This window comes from Phyllopteryx taeniolatus, chromosome 7, assembly GCF_024500385.1.
Source record: "Phyllopteryx taeniolatus isolate TA_2022b chromosome 7, UOR_Ptae_1.2, whole genome shotgun sequence".
NCBI classification, from domain to species: domain Eukaryota; kingdom Metazoa; phylum Chordata; class Actinopteri; order Syngnathiformes; family Syngnathidae; genus Phyllopteryx; species Phyllopteryx taeniolatus.
This window is the reverse complement of record NC_084508.1, coordinates 9,227,455-9,248,824: the sequence shown is the minus strand read 5'-3', so window position 1 is coordinate 9,248,824 and position 21,370 is coordinate 9,227,455. Positions and strand designations below refer to the sequence as shown.

General features: G+C 44.4%; 1 protein-coding gene across 3 annotated transcripts in view; it reads left to right on the top strand.

Moving 5' to 3' along the window:
- prrc2c (proline-rich coiled-coil 2C) overlaps positions 1-21,370 on the top strand; it is a 35,539-nt gene that overhangs the window by 6,926 nt on the left and 7,243 nt on the right. Inside the window, exons 7-27 of one of the 3 annotated variants that reach the window (XM_061779112.1) lie at positions 15-94; positions 895-1,031; positions 1,114-1,201; positions 1,482-1,653; positions 1,727-2,363; positions 3,743-3,915; positions 4,021-4,279; positions 4,625-4,829; positions 4,901-7,348; positions 9,165-9,322; positions 9,423-9,577; positions 11,211-11,595; positions 11,674-11,759; positions 12,071-12,265; positions 15,422-15,682; positions 15,761-15,853; positions 16,589-16,690; positions 17,571-17,739; positions 18,340-18,555; positions 18,683-18,804; positions 21,099-21,250. In XM_061779112.1, the coding sequence (XP_061635096.1) occupies positions 15-94; positions 895-1,031; positions 1,114-1,201; positions 1,482-1,653; positions 1,727-2,363; positions 3,743-3,915; positions 4,021-4,279; positions 4,625-4,829; positions 4,901-7,348; positions 9,165-9,322; positions 9,423-9,577; positions 11,211-11,595; positions 11,674-11,759; positions 12,071-12,265; positions 15,422-15,682; positions 15,761-15,853; positions 16,589-16,690; positions 17,571-17,739; positions 18,340-18,555; positions 18,683-18,804; positions 21,099-21,250 (6,293 nt within the window). Of the gene's footprint in view, positions 1-14; positions 95-894; positions 1,032-1,113; positions 1,202-1,481; positions 1,654-1,726; positions 2,364-3,742; positions 3,916-4,020; positions 4,280-4,624; positions 4,830-4,900; positions 7,349-9,164; positions 9,323-9,422; positions 9,578-11,210; positions 11,596-11,673; positions 11,760-12,070; positions 12,266-15,421; positions 15,683-15,760; positions 15,854-16,588; positions 16,691-17,570; positions 17,740-18,327; positions 18,556-18,682; positions 18,805-21,098; positions 21,251-21,370 lie in introns of all 3 variants that reach the window. The other 2 variants (XM_061779111.1, XM_061779113.1) reach the window with 2 other exon arrangements.

The window sequence follows — 21,370 nt, the reverse complement described above, 5'->3', positions numbered from 1 at the left end:
TTCCTCTGTTTCAGATGTTTCACGCTTATCCTCAAGTGTCACAAGGCCCGAGACAAGCCAATGTCCGATACCCTGTGGCACAAGATGGCGTGAGGTGGGTTCTGTTGTCTATATTTTGTTTTTGTGAAGGCCATCTTTGACTCATTGTTTTGTTATTCTTCCTCTGACAAATGTATCGCTTTTTGGCAGGCAGACTGTTTCACCAATAGACACAAAATGTGGTGGACTTCTATCATAACACAACGCATGAAAAAGTCTCTAGGACCCATGCACGAAATTGAACAGGAAGTCGGCCATTTTTGTTTGAAGCAGCCATTTTTGGACCAATTTCACAGCTTATTTTGATTAATTCATCCATCCATTTTCTATACCGCTTATCCTCATTAGGGTTGCGGGTGAGTTGGAGCCTATCCCAGCAGCCTTTGGCCAAGAGATTGAGTATGCCCTGGACCAGCCAGCACAGGGCTTATATTTGATAAGCAACTATTCAAAACTGTGGACAATTTAGTTTGAACCTAACATCCATGTTTTTGTAATGTGGGAGTGAGCAGGAGGACCTGGAGAAAATCCATGCAAGTAAGGAAGAACGTGTGGTTGTCTAACCACTTGTCTACCGTGCTGCCATTTTAATAAGCTCCTACTAGGCAATTTGCCAAAATGATTCCCATTCAAAAGCAGGTATCCTAGACAGCTTGGTGATACTAAATTGCCTTGGTTGGCCTCAAAGGTTGATCATTTCGAGGGTGTTTGAGGGCCCACTTAGCACTGTTTCCAGCTTTAACTTCTGTTTGAGCCAACCTTTAACAGGGGTGACTTATTTTTGTCGACATGGTAACTTGAATGCATTCTTTATTTTATTCAGTTTTATTTATTTTTATTTTTTTCTCTCTCCAGGTGTCCTCGCTTGGCACGACCACAGCAGCCACCCCCTCAAGCGTGGCTCCAGGATCCGGACCGACCTTCGATCGTAAGCGCAACGGAACTCAAAGAGCTGGACAACTTGGACACCGATGCCGATGAGGGCTGGGCAGGTCAGTAAAACTAATGCGTTTGCATAAGTAGTTTCCTCACTTCCTGCCTATTTTAACATTAACCATCCGTTCCGCATTCCAGGAGCTCAGATGGAGGTGGACTATACAGAGAAGCTGAACTTCAGTGATGAAGAGGAGAACCAAGCTGCTAAAGAAAAAGGAGAAAACTGGCAAGTGTTTTGGAAGTATTCCATCATGTACCTCACGGTTCACAGTGTCCAAGTCTCTGTTCAGTGAAGAAAGCACAAATATATCCACACAACTTGCATTACTCACTCAGGTCTAGAAAAATATACTCAAATTAGTCAGTGCTGACATGTTCATTTAAAGATTTGCAGAAGAATTTGCTTTTATACTTTTACATTTGTTACACTGTAGAGAGATTTTATAGCCACCCTTTATTTCACTTATTGGCTACACCTTAAGCCAACGTACCCTCTTTTTCTTCAGGGAGTGGATGGGCAAATTGGAGCGTCTGAGATCACGTCCTCCAGACGGTCAGGAGGGTTCAGAGGAGCAAGGCGGCGGTAAAGCGTCGTGGGCAGACAATGTAGATCCCAGAGCGCCGTCACCCGGCAGCACGGGGCACTATAGCAAAGCTGCTCCCCCGCAAGACTACCAGGTAGAAATGCTTTGCACACGCTTGCAGGGTGAAAAAGCCGTGTAATCAATCTCTATTGTTTTTATTCCCTTAGGGTGGCTCTCGGGCAATTAGTGGCACCGTGGCGCGTGGCGGCAAACCACAAGCTGCCGCTGACGAGGAGTCTGAAGCCTGGCGGCAGAAGCGCAAGAAGTCATCAGAAGTTTCCGAAGCAGTGGAACGAGCCAGGCGCAGGAGAGAGGAAGAGGAACGGAGAATGGAAGAGCAGCGCCTCGCTGCGTGCGCTGAAAAATTGAAACGGCTCAATGAAAAACATCGCCAATCGACTGAGGGTCAAGCCAGTCTGCCTCAGACCGCGTCTGAAGAGGTTCTAGCTCACCAAGAGGAAGCTCCATCAGCTCCTGTTCGCACGTCTAGTCCTGCACCTTCAATCGCAATTTTACAGCCACAAGCCTCTGTAGTGCAGACTCATCTACCCGAGAGGGCGGACCAGGACGGGGAGAGGATCAAATTAGAGCGAGCCGAACCAAACCCAGAGGAAGAGGAGAAGGAGGAGGAGCCACTACCTCAACGTCCCATCTCCCCTGTACAGTGGCCTGTGGTCTCAGCACCCGACCCACCAATTGAAGCGGAGAACACATTGGCAGAAGTCGAGCCTCTTGTAGACGAGAACCAAACTGAACCGACAACAGTGCCTATCCGAGACTATTTCAATATGGAGGAAAACCGAGGTAAGAGAAAATGCCCTAAATGGCAGTGCAAGCCTCCTGGAAAGTCAGGCAAAAATATCCCCCGACACGAAATTTGGTGCACATCTATCAAAACGGGATGGGGAAAAGTCCCTTGGAGCCATCCATGAAATTGAACAGGAAGTTGGTCATTTTGAACTAATTCCAGGGTTTATACTTTGACTAGTCTTACTTGGTAATAAGCCCCAAATTATCAGCAATATATAATCTTATATAGTATATTATAAGCAACTCGACCAGTTTTACCCCCAACCTTTATTGAGTAAAGGCACATATTTTACGAGACAAATATCAAGCCACACAACCAAACAAATGGCACAAAAAGGTTATATACTGAAATAATGGCCGTCTCAATTTACTCACAAATGTACTTTCTCAGTGTAAAATCTGGTCCTGTTTTGTTGAGGGCAAAGCTGATATACTCACAGGAATTGAAGACACACGGTAATAATGATAATTTTTGGATAATTTTTGGACCAATTAAGTGAAATCTGGTTATTTCCAGCAAACCTGTAGGAAATGACTGTCCTAGATGATCTTTTTCCAGTCTTTAGTGAGCCAAGGCTTGTAGTTTACATGAGAAAGCTAATGACTCACCATTAAACAAAAACCTCACAAAAATAATTTATATGAATGATGGTTACGGAGGTTCATTATGCCTTCTGCCGTCAAGTAGAACATTTTATTGTTCTGCCTGCCACTGTTGCTTGCATGTATTAGTGGACAAAGATACATTTATAGTAAATAATTTCCACGCCAATTAAGTGAAATTACATAATTTGCTGTGGAACAGGCCGGCACGGTGGAGGACTGGTTAGCACATCTGCCTCACAGTTCTGGGGACTGGAGTTCAAATCCCGGCCCCGCCTGTGTGGAGTTTGCATGTTCTCGCCGTGCCTGGGTGGGTTTTCTCCGGACGCTCCGGTTTCCTCCCACATCCCAAAAACATGCGTGGTAGGTTGATTGAAGACTTTAAATTGCCCGTAGGTATGAATGTGAGTGGGAATGGTTGTTTGTTTCAGTGTGCCCTGCGATTGGCTGGCGACCGGTTTGGGGTGTACCACACCTGAGGATAGCTGGGATAGGCTCCAGCAGCCCGTGACCCTAGTGAGGATAAGCGGTAAAGAAAATGGATGGATGGGCTGTGGAACAGTGGTTGGGAATCATTTTGCTAGACAGATGGGTGATGCTAAATTGCGAAGCTTTTTTTGCCTGCGGCATCTAATGTGGGAAAAACATTGCATCAGTCTTTTGATTATTTTGAGGATTGTATGTAAAAGGTGGTACAAGGACCTGGTTACTCCTGCTTTTTAAAAAAAAAAAAATATATATATATATATTTTGCATCTTTCTTTTTACAGTGGATGAAACGCACCTGTCACTCCCTCACATAGACACCCCAAGCAGTGAGGATACAGCCGTTGCACCCACGCTGCTGGAGGGAGAGGCTGCCGCTGCTATGCGTCCTTCCCTCACCTCCGGTTACTCCAAACAATTTCAGAAATCCCTGCCGCCTCGTTTCCTCAGACAACAGGTGAAATAATCCACATCTGTGTTCTTCTTGAGCTACCATGTCGTCATGGAAGACAGTCAACGACAATCAATACTATCTATGTTTTTCCTATTTTGGGTCTTCTAGGAGCAAATGAAGCAGCAGCAGTGGCAACAGCAGCAGCAACAACAAAGTGGGGGCTCAGTGTCTCCATCAGGTAGCGGTGGGGTTCCATCTACCCAACAGCAGCAGCAGCACCGCTCAATGTATCAACCCATCGGACCACATCACCAGCACCTGGCTTCCATGGGCTTTGACCCACGCTGGATCATGATGCAGTCTTACATGGACCCTCGCATGATGTCAGGGCGTCCTCCCATGGACATGCCCACCAACATTCACCCTGGTAAAAACAATAAAAACACAAAGTAAAACAGTTACCAGTTGTCTTAATAAAAGCCAGTTTACTCTGTGTTGCCAACTTGGTGATTGTCATGAATAGTGACTTGTCCTGCCCTTCTCGAGACTAATTTTCAGGAAAAGCGATTATCAACTAATGTAGGGACTTTTTGGTGTTGGGATTTGAACCCCAGTCCCAAAAACTGTGTGGCAGATGTGCTAACCAGTCTCTCACCGTGCTGCCTATCTTTATACAATCAATAAAATAAAAAAAAAGAAAATAATCTATTTTCATATGTCCCCACGAAGCAAACTGCCCGCAAATCAGCTTCTCCCTTCTCGTCCTCTCCAGGGAGGATTCCCCCGAAGCAGATGGCACGCAGAGAGCCAGGGGACAACTCCAGCTCAGACTCCTTTGACCACTTAACCCGACCCATCCGTGACCATGGCCTGCCGTCTGACTCAAGGATGGTATGGGGGTCCGACCCGTACCCGCCGTCGGAACCACTGCCTTCTGTAACTCCTCCTAAAGGGCGGGATGACCCCAAGGAACCAAGGCAACAAAAGAAAATTACTGAATTACTGAATAGCTATGTTCATATGTCTAACAGTATGTTTCTGTGATTAGGATTGACTCTGGTTTGGATCTGGAAAGGGGACTGCCGCCAATGTATCCCCAGGAACACAGTGCGCTGGACTCCCGCAAGAGTAACTTTTTTAGGGACCCCCCTGAGCCCATATCAGCCTTTTCGAAGAGCCCCGATGATGTGCCTGGACCTATGGATCGGGTTCCCGTCACCTCGGGGTTCGACCCTGATGAGTCGGGTCTGCCGAGTGGGGAAGAAGTTGAAGCACTAGGAAAAGCTATGCTCCAGAGAAGTGTTTCCCAGGGCTCCCGTCACTCGCTAAAGCTCGATGAGCCCAGGTTTGATGGGCTACCACTGGGAAGCAAATCATTAGAGCTGCAGGACACAGTGGACCGGGCTGACGATAAGTCTCAGAACGAACTCTTCACACCGGCCGGATTAACCAACAATAGGGCCACACCACCATCTGACGGACTACACAAACCAGAGAAGCTGCCTCTACCCATTCTCAGCAAGCAGAAGGTTGAGTTACGCTGGGGTGGGAGGCCCGGCCGCAGAGAAGGACTCGGGGGAGAGAGACCCCTGCGCAGGTCGGGACCAATTAAGAAGCCTGTTCTAAGAGATATGAAAGAAGAACGAGAGCAGAGAGAAGAGAGAGAGAAGCGTCACGAGAGAGGAGAAAGGGGGGATAGGACCAAAAAAGACCAGTCCTCCAAAGCTCCCTCGGTGGCTGCTGCTGTCTCTGCCGCCGCCGCTGCTGCAACTGAAGGCTCCAGAGCACAAGGTGACAGCAAGAGAGAAGTTGCTGATGTTGAGGAAACTCATATTGGCCTTCCTAAAGCCAGAGAGTCCCTATCCTCTGGGGTTCCCACGTCTTCCTCTCAGGAGGATAAGGCTGACAAACTGCCCAGCAATGACAAGCACGCAGAACCCAAACTACCCTCCAGAAAGGAGTCAAATCTTGCTCTCCGTAACTACCGACGAGAGGAGAGGGAAAGGGATCGAGAGCGGGACAAAGAAATGGACAGAGACCGGGAGTGGCCGGTCGACGCCAACTTCAAAGGTCGGGGTCGAGGAGAGTATTACTCCAGAGGGCGGAGCTTCCGTGGGACGTACAGCGGCCGAGGGAGAGGCGGTCGTGGTCGCAGCAGAGACTACCCTCACCGAGAACCTCGATCCCGCTCAGATTTACCTTCTGGAGCTGCAGCCTTCCGTAACAGGGAGGAAAGCGAGACACGCAGCGAGAGCTCTGACTTTGAGGTTATACCAAAGCGCAGACGCCGACGTGGCTCAGACACGGATTCCGAAAGTGAGGGTGGAAGGGAGTCTGCCAGCGATACTGGACCATCCGATCGCGAGCCTAGCTCTAAGCCGAGCCGCCCGCTTCGGCGCGAGCTCCCTGGCGAGGCACGTTCTGCCCTCCACAAGCCAGGCTTTGGACCTCCTCACATCATGGAGAAGGTGGGATCTAGATTTGATGACGAAGGCAGGCCCAAACCAGGTTTTCTTCCCAAAGGAGAGCCTTCTCGGCGAGGAAGAGGAGGGTTGTATAGCAGACGAGGTGGAGCTAGGGAACGTGGAGGCCCCCCCCGCTCGGTCCCTCTGAGAAGGCCAGCAGCCAGAGATTCCTCCTCTCAGTGGCCTTCCAAGCCAATGGAGACATTCAGACCCGAGGACATGGAATCCACATCAAGATACGATCATCCGACGTCCGATCGACGGCCACCAAGGTCTGACGGCAAGAAATTTATGGACGGGGGCCCTCAGAGTAGCAGAGAGCGACCCCGCCGATCCAGACCAGCAAGACCTCCCAGGCAAGATAAGCCGCCCCGCTTCCGGCGGCTAAAGGAGCGAGAGGCTACAGTGCTGCCAAGTGGAGATCCAGGCCCAAGTCCCCCTGTGTCTCTACCCCCTGTGCCTACTCCTGCTTCTGCCCCTGTTCCTGCTGCCATCTCTGCACCTGTATCTGTCTCACCGACCTTATCAAGAGCACCAGGAACCCCTGTGACTGTTCCTGCAGAAACACAAGCAAACGCACCTGCACACAACCACCCTGCTCCCCACGACGGTCCCTTCTCAGAGACGAGCGGCCTCATTGCTGTTTCTGCTGTTGGGACCAAGTCCCCTGACTTGTCCAACCAGAACTCCTCGGACCAAGCCAACGAGGAATGGGAGACGGCCTCTGAGAGCAGTGACTTCAACGAGAGGAGAGAGCGAGAGGAAAGGCGGGGAGCACAGGAGGCCACCAGCAACCCGGCCGCCACCCCGGCGCCTGCACCCCCTCAACGCTCTCTGACTCCTAGTAAAAGCCCCCCGGAGGGAGTAGTCTCGCCCAAACGAGATGGAGCCGCCGTTGGCAAGAGGAGTTTCTCCAGCCAGAGGCCAATTGAGAGACAGAACCGAAGAGGCAACAGTGGAGCCAAACCGGGTCGCAGCTACTGTGGGCCCAAGGGGGACCGAAGGGGAGGAGCCAAAGGTGGCCGCAAAGGGTGAGTTTGCAGTAATGATGAGGTTTTTTTTCCCCCCTGGCTCAAACTGAGGCAACGTGCTGCAGGGCCAACTTCAAAATAAGACTCTAAAATGGTATTGATATCCGATGTAGTTATATATGCTTTTACTCTCTCAGCACATTGGTGGAGAGGCAACATGTCGCGGTAAGACACTATTACCATCGTTGTAGTGGCTGCCTTTACTTCCAACTTTTCGGCTTGCCTGAAATGAAAAAATGCACTGGAAAAAAAAAAACCCCTGGAGCTAATAGGGAAGAAATCACAACTGTCGAGTTCTTTGCAGTCTGTGACCGAGGGTCTAGCAGAACTGAGACGTAACAGTCTTTGACAATTCACTATATTGATGGGGATTTTCAAATGAAGTCTGTGCTTACAACCTAATGTTACTGCGTTTTATCCATTAACTGTGTTTGCTTCTATTAAGTTGCAATTTGTGATTGTACTTTGTAATGGCATATTTAGTCAGTTAGCCATTGGTATTTATTTTTTTTTTTGGCTGCATGTTTTAAATTCATTTATTTAAATATTTATTTTGCACTGAAAACTACACGTTTGTTGAAAAGTAGTGCAATAATATTTTTCTCTAACATGAGGAATAATCATGATTAATAATCATGATTACAATATTGATCAAAATAATCAATTATTTTGACCATAACCATGCAGCCCTAATTTCTAAATACACACAAAAAAGAAAATATCGGAAACAGAACAGAAAATAAATTTATTGTCACTGTCAGAGGAATATATGTTGTCATTCTGGCGCTGGGCTTGTTTTCTGGACTGTTGTGTGCTGTTGAAGTCCCTTGCCTTGTCGCGCCCCTTATGCTGGAAAAGCCGTCCAGTTATTTATTACGTTGACTTCGTGTTTAGATGTCAGACAAGGATATTCATGGGGAATCACAGCTAACGGCATCACACCGATATATGGAAAGCGAACGTCACGGTATACTCAGAAGCGACATTGTTAGCAACGCTACATTAGCTGTGTCGCTTCTGAATGTGACTTAGCTGGCTAGCAATGCTTTTTAATCATTCATAAAATGCAATACATTGTCGTGAAGTGCGTTTGCTGTGAATTTGTCACCGTAGTCTGACAGTAGACCAGCGATAACGTGTCCTCGTCATAATGAGCCGTTTAGCCAACAATTCGAAACATGAATATTTACGTTGATTAAAAAGTATGAATAGCAATCGGTAAATATGCTCACTTACTTACTTTATGTACCTACTTGTCCTTTCTGCTGTCTTGTAAGCAAGCTCTTCGCCTGCCGGTGGGGGCGGAGTCCCATACCTCACGTGTTCGAGCTCCCTGACCACAGTTGCTTTCAAGGGCTATACACTCCTTCGTCCTAGCCCTTCCCCTAGGAAATGGGATACCCCTTCGTTCTCGTGCCCATGTAAAATCAAGGGCTAAAACCAAGGGGAAGGGCTAAAGCGGGGTAGAATTGGGATTGGCCCATAGTCTGACACGTATGCAGTTGGAAAGAAAATAATGCGTCTTTTGGTTCTTATCTTCGTCGGCAGTTTTACGAGCAACACTGGTCGGGAAAAAAAACAGTTGATGTCAGAGGTTTTAGAGCCAGGGGCGGCCCGAAATTAGGCTGGAGATTATTTAGGTAGGAAAGGCCCCGGCGCTGACATGACACTGGATCACTCGGGTTTTTGTTTAATTGTTAGTAAATGTCCATTAACCAAACAGGAATTATATCTGTAAATATGGATAGATACATGTTAACATGCTGTGACCACATATCTCAAAAGGCCAAGTCCTAATTTCTTTTTTTCAATTCAGTCCCGGTGCTCAGCTAAACTCTGACGCAACCGCATTAGCCTCTGGATCATCGAGGTCCGCCAAAGATCAGGCTGCCCGCCGCAAAGATGAGGCCAAGCTGGCTGTCAAGAAGCCCAAAGAAAACGCTCTCTCTCAGTTTGACCTCAACAATTATGCCAGTATGTATATATTTATTTTATTTTTTTATGTTTTTTGGTCTCATGGTTTCTGGCTGCGTTCACGTTTGAAGTAACTGAATGCAAATGTTTGTTTCTATAGGTGTGGTCATCATTGATGACCACCCTGAGGTCACCACTACAGATGACCTGCAGTCCAGCACCAACGATGACGGTTTCACTGAGGTGGTCTCGCGGAAGCAGCAGAAACGTCTCCAGGATGAGGAGAAGCGGAAGAAGGAAGAGCAAACTACTCAGGTAGGAGGACGGAGATTATAATTCCAGAGGTGACAAGTGTTCCGATTCGGTCGTAATTTGTTCCGAGCTGTAGCAAACTGTTACGACTTTATACTGACTAAAATAGTCCACAATCTGGAGAGGAACAGACTACATGGGCACTAGACTTGCCAGTGAACGAGTGGCTATCATGTGCTTGACCTCCAAGTAGCGTGGCAAGTGATTGGCTGACTCTACCAACCAATTGCGATAAGGTTTGACAATGTCAGTGTTTTCATGTTTTTTATTTTTTTAAATTATTTATTTAAAAAAAAGAGAGAGAGAAACTAGCTTCCAGCCCGCAGCTCCTTGGCTGCTTCTCTCTAGCTGATAGTGTGGCTAACACTTTGCTCCTCTAGAAGTCACTCATTGGCTCCATGCCAGAAAACAAGCGACAATTCTGACAAGTGTGATGATCACGAAAAAAGGATGAGTAATTAACAGCAGAAGACCGCTAAGACATGCTAAACTGTTTGTAAAATTAGTCACGAAACAATGGAGTAAGTGATTAGCGCAACAGTACTCTACTAACTTTCACCAAAGTCTCGCTGGAATAGCATTCATTACAGCAAAACGTAACAAAGTATAAACAGCAAATTAATAAGTGTGCATGTCAAGAGAAACATTTTAATACACAGGCACTCACAGGACAGTCTGAAAATCGTGACTTAAATAATAAATGGTTGCATACATCAGCAAAGAGGAGGGGCCTCTAAATTTAAAAGGATAATAGTGTATTAAATACTGTGTTTCAGTAACCTTTGTACAATCCATAAAATTTTTTTTTAGACGTGCTCCAATACAAATACATACAGTACACATTTATATCAATAAACATACATATGTATTCGTCTTAAGAGCACCCTTTATCGCCTACGTATAAACATCTACATATGTATTTAAACACATACTGTATACATGCCCACACATACACACACACACCTTAAACCCACATCATCACAACCACCATGTCCATGAATACAGATTTTTATAGCCTGTACGTTCTAAGATTGCTTACTTTTGATAGACTTTTTAAATCTGCACAATAAATGTTCTCAAAATTACATTAAATCTTATTTTACTTGTATCTTTTATCAATTTGGCTTTGCTAAAGGACCATACAACCGGATAGTTCTTGTAATGTTATTCTGTAAATAAAACGGTCACTACATTATTGTATATTTAGCTATTTAAAGCAAAGACATCATATTGAATAAGTCAAAACCGAAAACATTTTGTCACTCCAACTATTAAAAAAAAATAAAAAATAGAACATTTTTGCTGAGATGCAAATGTTCCTGACAATCAAAATGTTCCTGAGAGTTGATGATAGGTGTTGGAATCTCTGTACCTAGGTGGTGCAAAAGCTGTTTTGCACCCACTGTGTTCATAATTACAACAAATGAATCTCCTTTTTGGGGATCCTCAACTCACCAATTTTTTAATTGGTCGGGTTTTGTTTTATTTCAGAATAATTGTTGGCTACTATTGAAAGACAGAGCCGCAATCTTGTGGTCATATGCAAAAATCGTAGTGTTGTTATTTTCGTAATATCAGACTTTTTTTTTTTTTTTTTTTTTTAACAGTAGTTATAATACTGATGCTGTGTTTTCAGAATTGGGGTAAAAAAGGCTCCGGTGAGAAGAGCAGAGGTGGTGGAGGAAAGTTACCTCCAAGATTTGCTAAAAAGCAGTCATCACAGCAGCAGCAACACCAGGCCTCCACACAATCTCAGCCTGCGGCACCAGCATCCACCCCCCAAGTCCAGCCACAGCCTTCCATCTCTGCCCCCCAGCATCCTCACCTCCCTCCCGCCCAGCCAGCCGCACCCCCTCAGACCCTGGAAGGAACAGTGCCCTCTGTGCCAGCTGCCACTGTGGACTTTACCTCAAAGAGCTTAGCCCCTGCCGCCGCCGCCGCACAGACGCACGGCAATCTGGGTACCGAGCTGTGGGAGAAGAAAGTAGCAGGCCCGGCCGTCCTCCCTGATGTCAAGAAGCGTACGTTGTCTAGATGTCTGCTGCGTTGTTCAAAATCTTAAGGCTGGATGACAGTAATCACTCTTAATTTCTTGGCAGTGGGTCCCATCAGCCCTCCTCAGCCTCCCTCTGTGAGTGCCTGGAACAAACCTCTGACCTCCTTTACCGGCACCGTCTCCTCTGAGGTTTGTTTGGCGAACCATTCGATCCACCTTCTCTCCTCTACACGAGTAGGTTACGATATGTGGGGAACTCGAGTCACATGACTTGTCTCAAGTCAGGCTTAAGTCACTGATTTTGGGACTTGGGACATGTTTAGCTAAAACCTATGAAAGACTCGACTTTGACTTGATCAGTCTTTCAATCATTATTTTCAAGTTGTGCATTAGTTTTGTTTTTGAAAGAAGTACATTTTTCTGAAATGCATGCAAACCTGGCAACCCATGAAAATGCTATGTTACCATCTGCTAGTTACATAACTTTTGTTCTCTGTCAGGGCGGGAAACCTGGAGCAGAGGGCGGCGTGGAGTTGGCCATCGACAGTATTCAGTTTGGTGCGCCATCGTCCGCCGGCAGCACGGACAGCGACGGCGTTCCTGCTCTACTCGAGAGCACCACAGACAACAAGCTTCCCGCGCCTAAAGAACAGAGACAGAAGCAACCTCGCGCTGGAACCATCAAAACACAGAAGGTAACACAACCGTGTGCTTAATGTTCATCAAACAACACATTCTGTTTAGTGTATTCTCTCAAATAGTTGCCATTAGGCCTGTCACGATAATTTACGAAGATGTAGTTTCCCAAAAACTATCACGATAAACGATAAACTTTGAAATCATGAAAAATAAGGCCCGCCCTTAATTTTTAGTATTTTATTTTTTGCTTTCAAATCATCATTGTTATCATAATTACCTTTCTTGTTTCTCTATTAAATTGTTTTTCTTTACTCTGTGATATGGATCCCCCTTGGTCTGCAATAAAGAGCTGTAAGACTAGCCTGGTTCATACAGAGGCCTCTATTCCAATTATAATTGATTTAGAAGCCCAAACCGAATGAAAATGCTCAATATAAACACCTCAATCGTAATAAATAGGATGACTTTGATTTGGTTTCACAGGGGTGGAATATTCCCTTTGCCAAACCGATCAGAAGTAAATATTCGTCATTTGGAATAGAGCCGAGAAAAGCTCTTGTCTTGTCATCGTTTACACACGGCATAAATATGGCGGCTCCCAACGGAGCGCGTATACAACCGAGATCTTGTTTTTAACTACCTATGTTGTTTTCATCAAGTGTTTTTTAAAAGAACAATCCCAAGTACTGTGCTGAATAGACTGACCTCCATCTTGATAAGTGATGTGACGTTCACGACAATGTGCACGTCTCACGGCTGTTATGATTAAATGTAGCACATCATGTAAACACCCGATCGGCGTAGATCACGTCACATGTAAACAGTTGACCAGAGGTCTTCAATCGGAATGACGAAGTCTCCATGTAAACCCTGCTACTGTGTGGTTGGTCTGCTGAACAAGAGGCCTTCACCTGTCAATCAAATATACATTGACGTTCGCTGTAGTCAACTGCTGGATGAATGTGTGCCACTGAAGTTATGCTTAACAGTTAACATTCCCGTGCTTGTTTTAATTGGGGACTAACAACACTGAGAGGCCCTGACGTTTTAAACAACTTCGGCATGGTGGAGCAAGCGGTTTACCTCGTTAGCTCGCAGGCGGGCTAGTAAATACAACAAACACTACTTTCCATTTGGTGTCTCTGTTGTGTGACTCTACATGCTGCACATGGACAAAGGCTGTAGAGTATTGGATTGAGCCAAGAGTGTGCTGGACCACCGCCGTTCCATGGGTCCACTAGGGGCTAATGACACAGCCATCCGACTCTGTTGACTCACTATGTGATCTTCACGCCGGCTCACCACAACAAAGACCATTTATCGAGTCCAGAAGAAGTATCGTGTCCATTTTATTGAGCGAACGATAAGTCGATTTAGTAATTATCGTGACAGGCCTATTTTCTGTCCCTCTTTTCTCACAGTCATTAAATAAATACTCTATTTCTCATGAGGTAAAATTAAGTTGTCACAGCAGCAATATTCACATATATGCTCTTGTCTTAATTTAACTATTGTAACCAAGAAAGTTTAACAAAAAACAGAACAGCACCGAATCTTCATTTAGAGAAATTCAAATCTAATCTAAGAAAGAAAAACAAAAGATTAAGATGGTGGTATATGTTAAGTATGAAATCTAAGTATAATTATGCTACAGTAATATTTGTAGTATATATTAACTGTGATTTAATGAATTATAATAGACCCAATATGTACCATGCATGAAACATCTGTTGATAACTATAATTAGTACACTTGAAAAGGAAATGAAAGTGAAGACATTAAAACAGTGAAATGTAAACATGCTAATAATATATTGTAGTCACATTTGAAGAACGAGTCCAAATTGAGTTCTAAATGTAGATAATATACCGTATTCTCACGACCATAGGGCGCACCGTATTAAAAGGCGCAGTCTCAGTTACGGGGTCTATTTCTGTATTTAACACATGGAGTCACATATCAACAGGGAGGGTGACGCATGGAAAAAAACATCCGGTCTCTTTCTCTCCCTTCACCTCACTCAGCCACGCTCTCATTTTCTCCTCGTCCATCTAGCTCTTTTGATTGGCCTTAACGATGGAAACTTTTCTTTAGGCAGCGTCTTCCTCTTAAAAATCACCGTAGGTGGCCGTTTCTGTCCATTACCATGGCAACCAAGCACAACAGTAAAAGCCGACTTCTTGTGCCCCGTGGTGGTCCCCTTCTTCTCTACAGTGTGGTTCACCGGGATGTCGAAAGTGAGCGGCACCTCATCCATGTTGGTGATGTGGTTGGGCTGGATACATTTGTCGGCAATCTTTTTACTGCAGAAGGAGCGGAAGATGGCCAGCTTTTGCTTGTAATCTGCCGGAGGTTGCTGCGCCACGGTAGTCCCTGCCTGGATGGATAGATGGCGCCGTTTCATAAAACGAAAGCACCAAGACGGACCTCCTTGACAATGGTCGATTTTCATATCTTCTGCAAGCGTTATGCCCTCAATCGAATGGTGACTGTAGAGACGCTTCTCCCGGCTCTTCTATACTCATTAATCCATTGCTCGAGTTGGAAGACCAACTCGGGCCACCTCGCCTTGTTTCTGTGGAAACTCTGTCTTCTTGACATGGCGAAGCTCGTTTTCCTGCTTCCTCCGCTTGCGAACCATGGATTTGTTGATCTTGAATTCTCTCGCGGCTGCTCGATTCCCATGTTCCTCTGTGTAACTGACAGCTTGCAGTTTATACTGTGCTTCGTAAGCGTGTCTCTTCGTAGGTGCCATTTTCGGGGGTCCTTAGCCAAACCGATGTTGTCAAGCGGAGCGCTCATCACACAACAACATTTATAAATTTTGGAACTCTGTGCACACACAAGGCGTGCCGCATAATAAGGCGGCCTGTCCATTTTGGAGAAAATTTAAGACTTTTAAGTGCGCCTTATAGTCGTGAAAATACGGTAAGTCAAAAGTATGCCTGTGTTGCTAACCACATCAGCCGGACTTATTGAAGCATGTAAACTGTCTCAGATCAATTAAACTGGAGTTCCCTGCGCTGTATTAACGATTGTCATGTGGAGACGTCCTTGACTATTTACAGTATACACTGACATGTGATTGCTTCACAATGTTGTTGTTGTTTTTTAAAAAATTAAATATATCGCAGATTTTCACCTTTTGGAACATGCCTCCCGGGATAACTGTATATCCATTTTAACACTCTCTAATTGATCCTTTACCTCAGCTCCCCGACATGGAGTCTGTGGAAACAAAGGAGTACAAGCCAGGTCCGATCGGCAAGGAGCGCTCCTTGAAGAACCGTAAGGCAAAAGATGCCCGTGGAGGCGAGGGCGAGGGGAGGGAGGCAGGAGTGCCGGGTGGCAGCAGTGTCAACAGAGCCACCGCATCCAGTCCTCCCACCAGTGACGCTGCGGTCGCTGAGCTGGGTGGGGACATTGAGGGCATGATCACAGTGCCCTCGGCCGAGTACACTAGCAACTCCAAGGTAATGTTTCCACAATCGCTTGGCCTGTGCATTATCGAGGTTTAGCCAAATAGTTTATTAGACATCTTTCCTTCGCAGGAGTCTGTTACGGACTACACCACCCCCTCTTCCTCCCTCGCTGACAGCGTTCCGAGTGGAAACAATAAAATGGAAGAGAGTCTGGTTGCCAATGTGAGTGTCCATGCCCCCATCTAATCCAAGGATGGACAAACATATATAGCCCCCTCCATTTGTATCAAATACATGTCCATGTATTATTTTTTATTCATTAATCTCATAATGGGTAAATTGATTTAATTATAATAACAGTAAAACCAACAATTTTACATATATATATATTTAAAAAATATATATATACCACAGGTGTCAAACTCAAGGCCGGGGTGCCTTCACATCAATTTGTGGACCACGAAAGCAAATCATTTGCATTGTTTTTGTTTCTTGCTAAAATACCAAACTAACTAATTAACTACACTTTTAATAACATTTAGCAATGTTGCAAGCATGTTTTGTTACCAATCCCAATTTCTTAAATTTTTTTTTTTTTTTTTATGGGTTCACAGATTGACAGGGTTTCACGGCCCTCCAAGGGAAACAATAATGATGTGGTACTTGACAAACGAGTTTCACACGCCTGATATATACTCTTACATGTTAATTAAAATATAAATAACAAAATGAAAAAAAAAATGACATTGTTTTATTACATTCAACTAATGTACATATTTGATAAAAACATTTTTCTTTTTTTTCTTAATCATCTACTGACCTGGTACACCAGTCTTTTAAATGTGGCCTTTAAATGCAAAAGTTTGGTCACCCTTGGTGTAATACATTCAAGTGGCTCAGAACACATCTGATGTACTTGTAATAATTTAAAATCTTTCTTTTCCGGGTTCTTCCCAGGTGGCACTACCACACTCGTTGCCCCTTCCTCGACGGGAGACCCTGCAGCAGAGCTCCCCTCTGAGCACAGTCTCCCCCGCTACCGTTGACCTAACACTAAAGGTATACATATCACAGGTCCGGGCCTCCACATCATTTTATGTGGCCCTAGAAAGCTTACCCAATTTTTCATTGACTTCTTTTCAAAACTAGCCATGAAAATGACAAGGGGGGTGGCGGTGATTACGCCAGTACTCAACGAAATATTTATAGGATAATCTATTCTAAAAAGATTCAATAGTGACAGCCCTAAAACACAATGCAGCTCATTTTCTGCCTAGCGATGTGCTTATGGCAATGTGTTAAAAGGTCCCATATTGGCAATATAGACCTCCATAGAGTGACTATAACATGGACTTAGTAAAATTGTCAATTTCATTTAAAAAAACACCTTGGTTTTGTCATACGAGTGTCCAGACAAGGCCCCTCTGACAGCTACTTCTGTTTGACCTAGTTTTATATTCCTCTTATCCATATTTGGCTAAGACCGCCCCCTTTCCTCTGATTGGTTACCTCCGTGTAGAAGACCCAAGTGTGAGAGCTCACGTGTTTGTTGACAGAGATGTTCACTATAGTGACGTAGATAAGCTCGAGGAATTCTAATTGCCTGATTTCAGGCCTCGGCATAAAATTGTCTGGAAAGCGTGGATGATTTTAATTCATATTTCACGTTTACTGAGGCACCATTGAAATATTATTACATCCCAAATACTAGAGAAAAAAAAAGTTGGTTTGGCAAAATGTCCCCTTTAAAACCAAGGTACGTCCTAAACTATGTTTTTTGGCATACCTTTACGACCATTGTGAGTCTAACAACCAATTCCACACATTAAAGAGAATTCGTATCAATCAATTATTATGTCCATGATCTGTATATTTGTGTGCTCTTTAAAGTGACAACCTCCATTTTGTCTTTTTTTTATTTTTATTTTTTGTCCATCAGATGGAGTCTGCTCGCAAAGCATGGGAGAACTCGCCAAGTCTGGAGAAGAACTCCCCGGTCACCTCCTCTTCCTCTCCTATCACGTCCTGCGCGTCCTCTTACTCCTTCTCCTCTGCGTCCATGCCACAGATACCAGTGGCCTCCGTTACCCCCAGCACCTCGCTTTCCGGTAACCAACACCAAAATTGCCCCCCTATCAAAAATGTCTCGCGGGGACCCAACTGGATACTTTTTGATTGGTCTGTAGTCGTTAAGGCGCCACAGTGTGTTGCCAGAGTAACTATGGCGCTGCTTTTCAGATGCGACCATGCTGACTGACAGTGGATGGTTGAACTGCATTGCTATCACATTAACAGTAAATGTCTGTCAAAACTTTTGAGTACTTTTACTTTTCACCTATTCAAATTCCAATGGCCAAGGAGGTGACAATATTTTGCTGATGGACCATGAGCTCGATTTTGGTTAGCTTCCTGTCCAGTACGGAGCCACAGCTATTTCGTGCGCACGAACGGCTACTTCATGTGCATGCTGGAACTATTTTGTCCGCACAAACTTGTCCGTTTTTTTTTTTTTAAAATGTTATGTCAGGGGATTCATAATTTTGGCTAATATAGGCAATTATTAAATATTTTAGAAGGGTCATCTATTCCTCGTTTTTTGTTGTTGTTGCTAGTAATACACTGCCGAGTGTGCGGCTTTTTGCTAATTTATAACCCCCTCCCCCACATCAGAGAAAAGTCAAATGATTTACTTACAGTTCATCATGCAGGATCGGGCACCTACACGACGTCGTCCCTTGGCACCAAGACCACCACGGCCTCTGACCCTCCCAACATCTGCAAGGTGAAGCCCCAGCAGCTGCAGGTTGGGAGCCTGACCTCCAGTGGCAACAGTGTTGGCAGCAGCTTTTCCCAACTGGGCTGCGTGCCCCCCCTGCTGCCCCAGCAGCAGACGCCGCAGGTTTACGTGTCTCAGTCTGCAGCAGGTGAGACCAACGTGCTATGGAAAAGAATTTCCCCCCCCCCTGCCACCCACCCTTTTATTTATTTATTTTTATTTTATTTATTTGACACTTGTACTTGTGAAAGTTTAACCAATACCCTTTTATCCAGGCTCTGCAGCTCAGATTCCAGCCTTCTACATGGACACTAGCCATCTCTTCAGCACCCCACACCCACGCTTGGCTCCTCCCTCTTTGGCACAGCAACAAGGCTTCCAGCCCGGCCTCTCGCAGGTAAGCAAAATCGCCTTTTATGATTTACATCAGGAACTTTTTTTGACTATCTGCAACATGCTTGTAAAGCTTGGGGCGTCTCTGTTCACGACAACAGTTCTGTTTACTGTAATTATGACATAGTAAACTGAGAACCGCCTCTATTGACTTGAAGAATTGGGATTCAATTTCATAAATATCAATTACAGTAACCTTGCCACTGCCAAGGAGGCTACTTTTTCACAGTCGTTTCACAGTCAGTGAGCAGGGTGAAAAAGACAAAAACCATTTTCGCTAAGCTTTGTAGAGGTGTGGGGCGGGAGGGAAAAGGAAGAATCCTTTAAATTTTGGTAAGGAGTCGCTTTTCTTGTGAAATACCCACTAAAGGTATTCCCCCACATTTTCACAAATGATACATGCACTGTCTTGAAGTTTTTTTAATTGTGTCCAGTGTGTGTATGAGTTCTTTCCCTGTGGTGGCAATGACATAATTCAGAATGTGACGTAGTAATCAGTCATAATTACAGTAAATATTTGGATGGAAAGCGCTTGTAGATGATATAAAACAAGCCAAAGGAAACCAGCCAGTTCGCCGGTAACTGACCGTACCTTCTTATTAGGGATCCGATCCTATTTTTTTTCACTTCCGATCTGATATCGATATTGCAGCCTTAAATTATGGCCTATACCGATATCCGTCTGATCAAACATCAGCAATAATCATACATACATTACTTATTTTGTAATATGGAATGTTAAAGGCTTGAAGTGATATTACTAAAACTGAGAATAATTAGCAATAGTAGCTATCAGGAAAAACTGACCCATTTATTATTAACCAATGGGTTACATCAACTTGAAAAACAATGTACTACAATTGAATAAAATAAACAAATTGGGAAATAAAAAAATAACTTCAATAAAGCCAATAACAAAATGTCTATTCAAATTACAACATAACTACTGCTTAACTTAAACATAAGCATATTCTGCGTTTAAATAGATTAAATAAAAATGTAATTAGAAAACCATGAAAAATAATCCCAGTAAATACAAATTATACTTTTAAAGTGAAAAATAATGTTCAATAGTTATTTATTTTTTAGTGTCAGTATTTGGTGGGAACATTATTTGCTTTCCCCACGTGCGGCAACAATTGCTGTTCCTGCTGTGCACGTCTTGGCCTCTGAGGGGCAGTGTGGTGCACATAATGCAATACACACTTGCAGTAACAAAGTAGAAGTCACAATCGGATATTGTTAAAACTCGTTTTTCACAGAGTTTGAAGAATATATGCATGAGAATATTGTTATATTGCCCTCTCGTATGTGTTTATCCAGCTTTTGTCTACCAATACTCATTATTTTGGGAGAGAAGTGCCGCACTTTCGATGCTAATTTTTGTTAGCTCGTCAATGTTTTTCATTCATAGTGTTAGCTTTGAGCTCGGGATTTTTAAACTGCGAACCTGAACACGAGTGTCAATAAATGACTTTACGCAAGCAACATTCACTCTTACTCCTTGCTACTATGTTACCACCCCCTGAGCAAGCTGCTGTTGTGATCACGGGTGGTCTGCATGCTGTCCGGGCGCTGCTGGATGAAAGTGGTGGAGTAAAGCATGGAATGGCTTGTTTGTGTAAGAGTAGTAAAAGCGGAGATTTTAGATTCAGTCCGATCCGATACTCTTTTGCTGACATCATACATATTTCCGATCTCAAAGATCAGATCGGGACACCCCTACTTCTTATACCGTGTGACCACATTTTCTCATGCTGTTGTGCAAACTATTTCATTGCACACTATTCCTAACCACAAACCTGCATATCTTTGGACAGTCGTAAACTGAGAACCCCTTGTATGGATTTGTAGAGTTGGAATCCAAGATTAAATTTAAAGTTATTTTAAATTTCACTAATCACACAGTCACCACAAAAGAGGGATTTTTTTTTTCCAGGACAGTTTCTTTGAAAGTGAACAAGGTGACTTTAAAAAAATAAAAATAAATAAATACATTTCCCAAAGCTTTATTGAAGGTGTTGGACAGGGAGTGAAAAATAATCATTTACATTTGGGTGCAGTGTTGGTTTCTGTAGGAAATAACCACTGGGGGCATTTTTGCCACATTAGCCTCCATTTGTTTAGTAAATAAAGCCTGCACTGTTGGTCATGAAGCTTAGTGCAGGTCCCCGTTTTACATGGTACGCTATCACTAATGACATCTCTGCATGTACTATTCATGACCTTGAATTGTATTAGGTCAGTGCAGTGATAAACCAAAGTTACCCCATTAAAGCTGTCTGTCTGACTCGTTAGCCAACAGCGGTGCAGCAGATACCCATCCCAATCTACGCTCCGCTGCAAGGGCAGCCCCAGCACCAACACACACACCAGGCCCAACTCGGACTCGGCGCAGGCCCTCCAGTCTCGCAGCCTCAGGACCTGTTCAGCTCCTCGCTGCAGTACAGGTACTGCTCAATGTTATCACATAACACCGCGGGAAGCAGACATGACTTTCCTCAAGTCGGACTAAGTTTGCCATTTTCAGGACTTGGTTAGCTAATACTTATGACAGACTTTGATTTGTT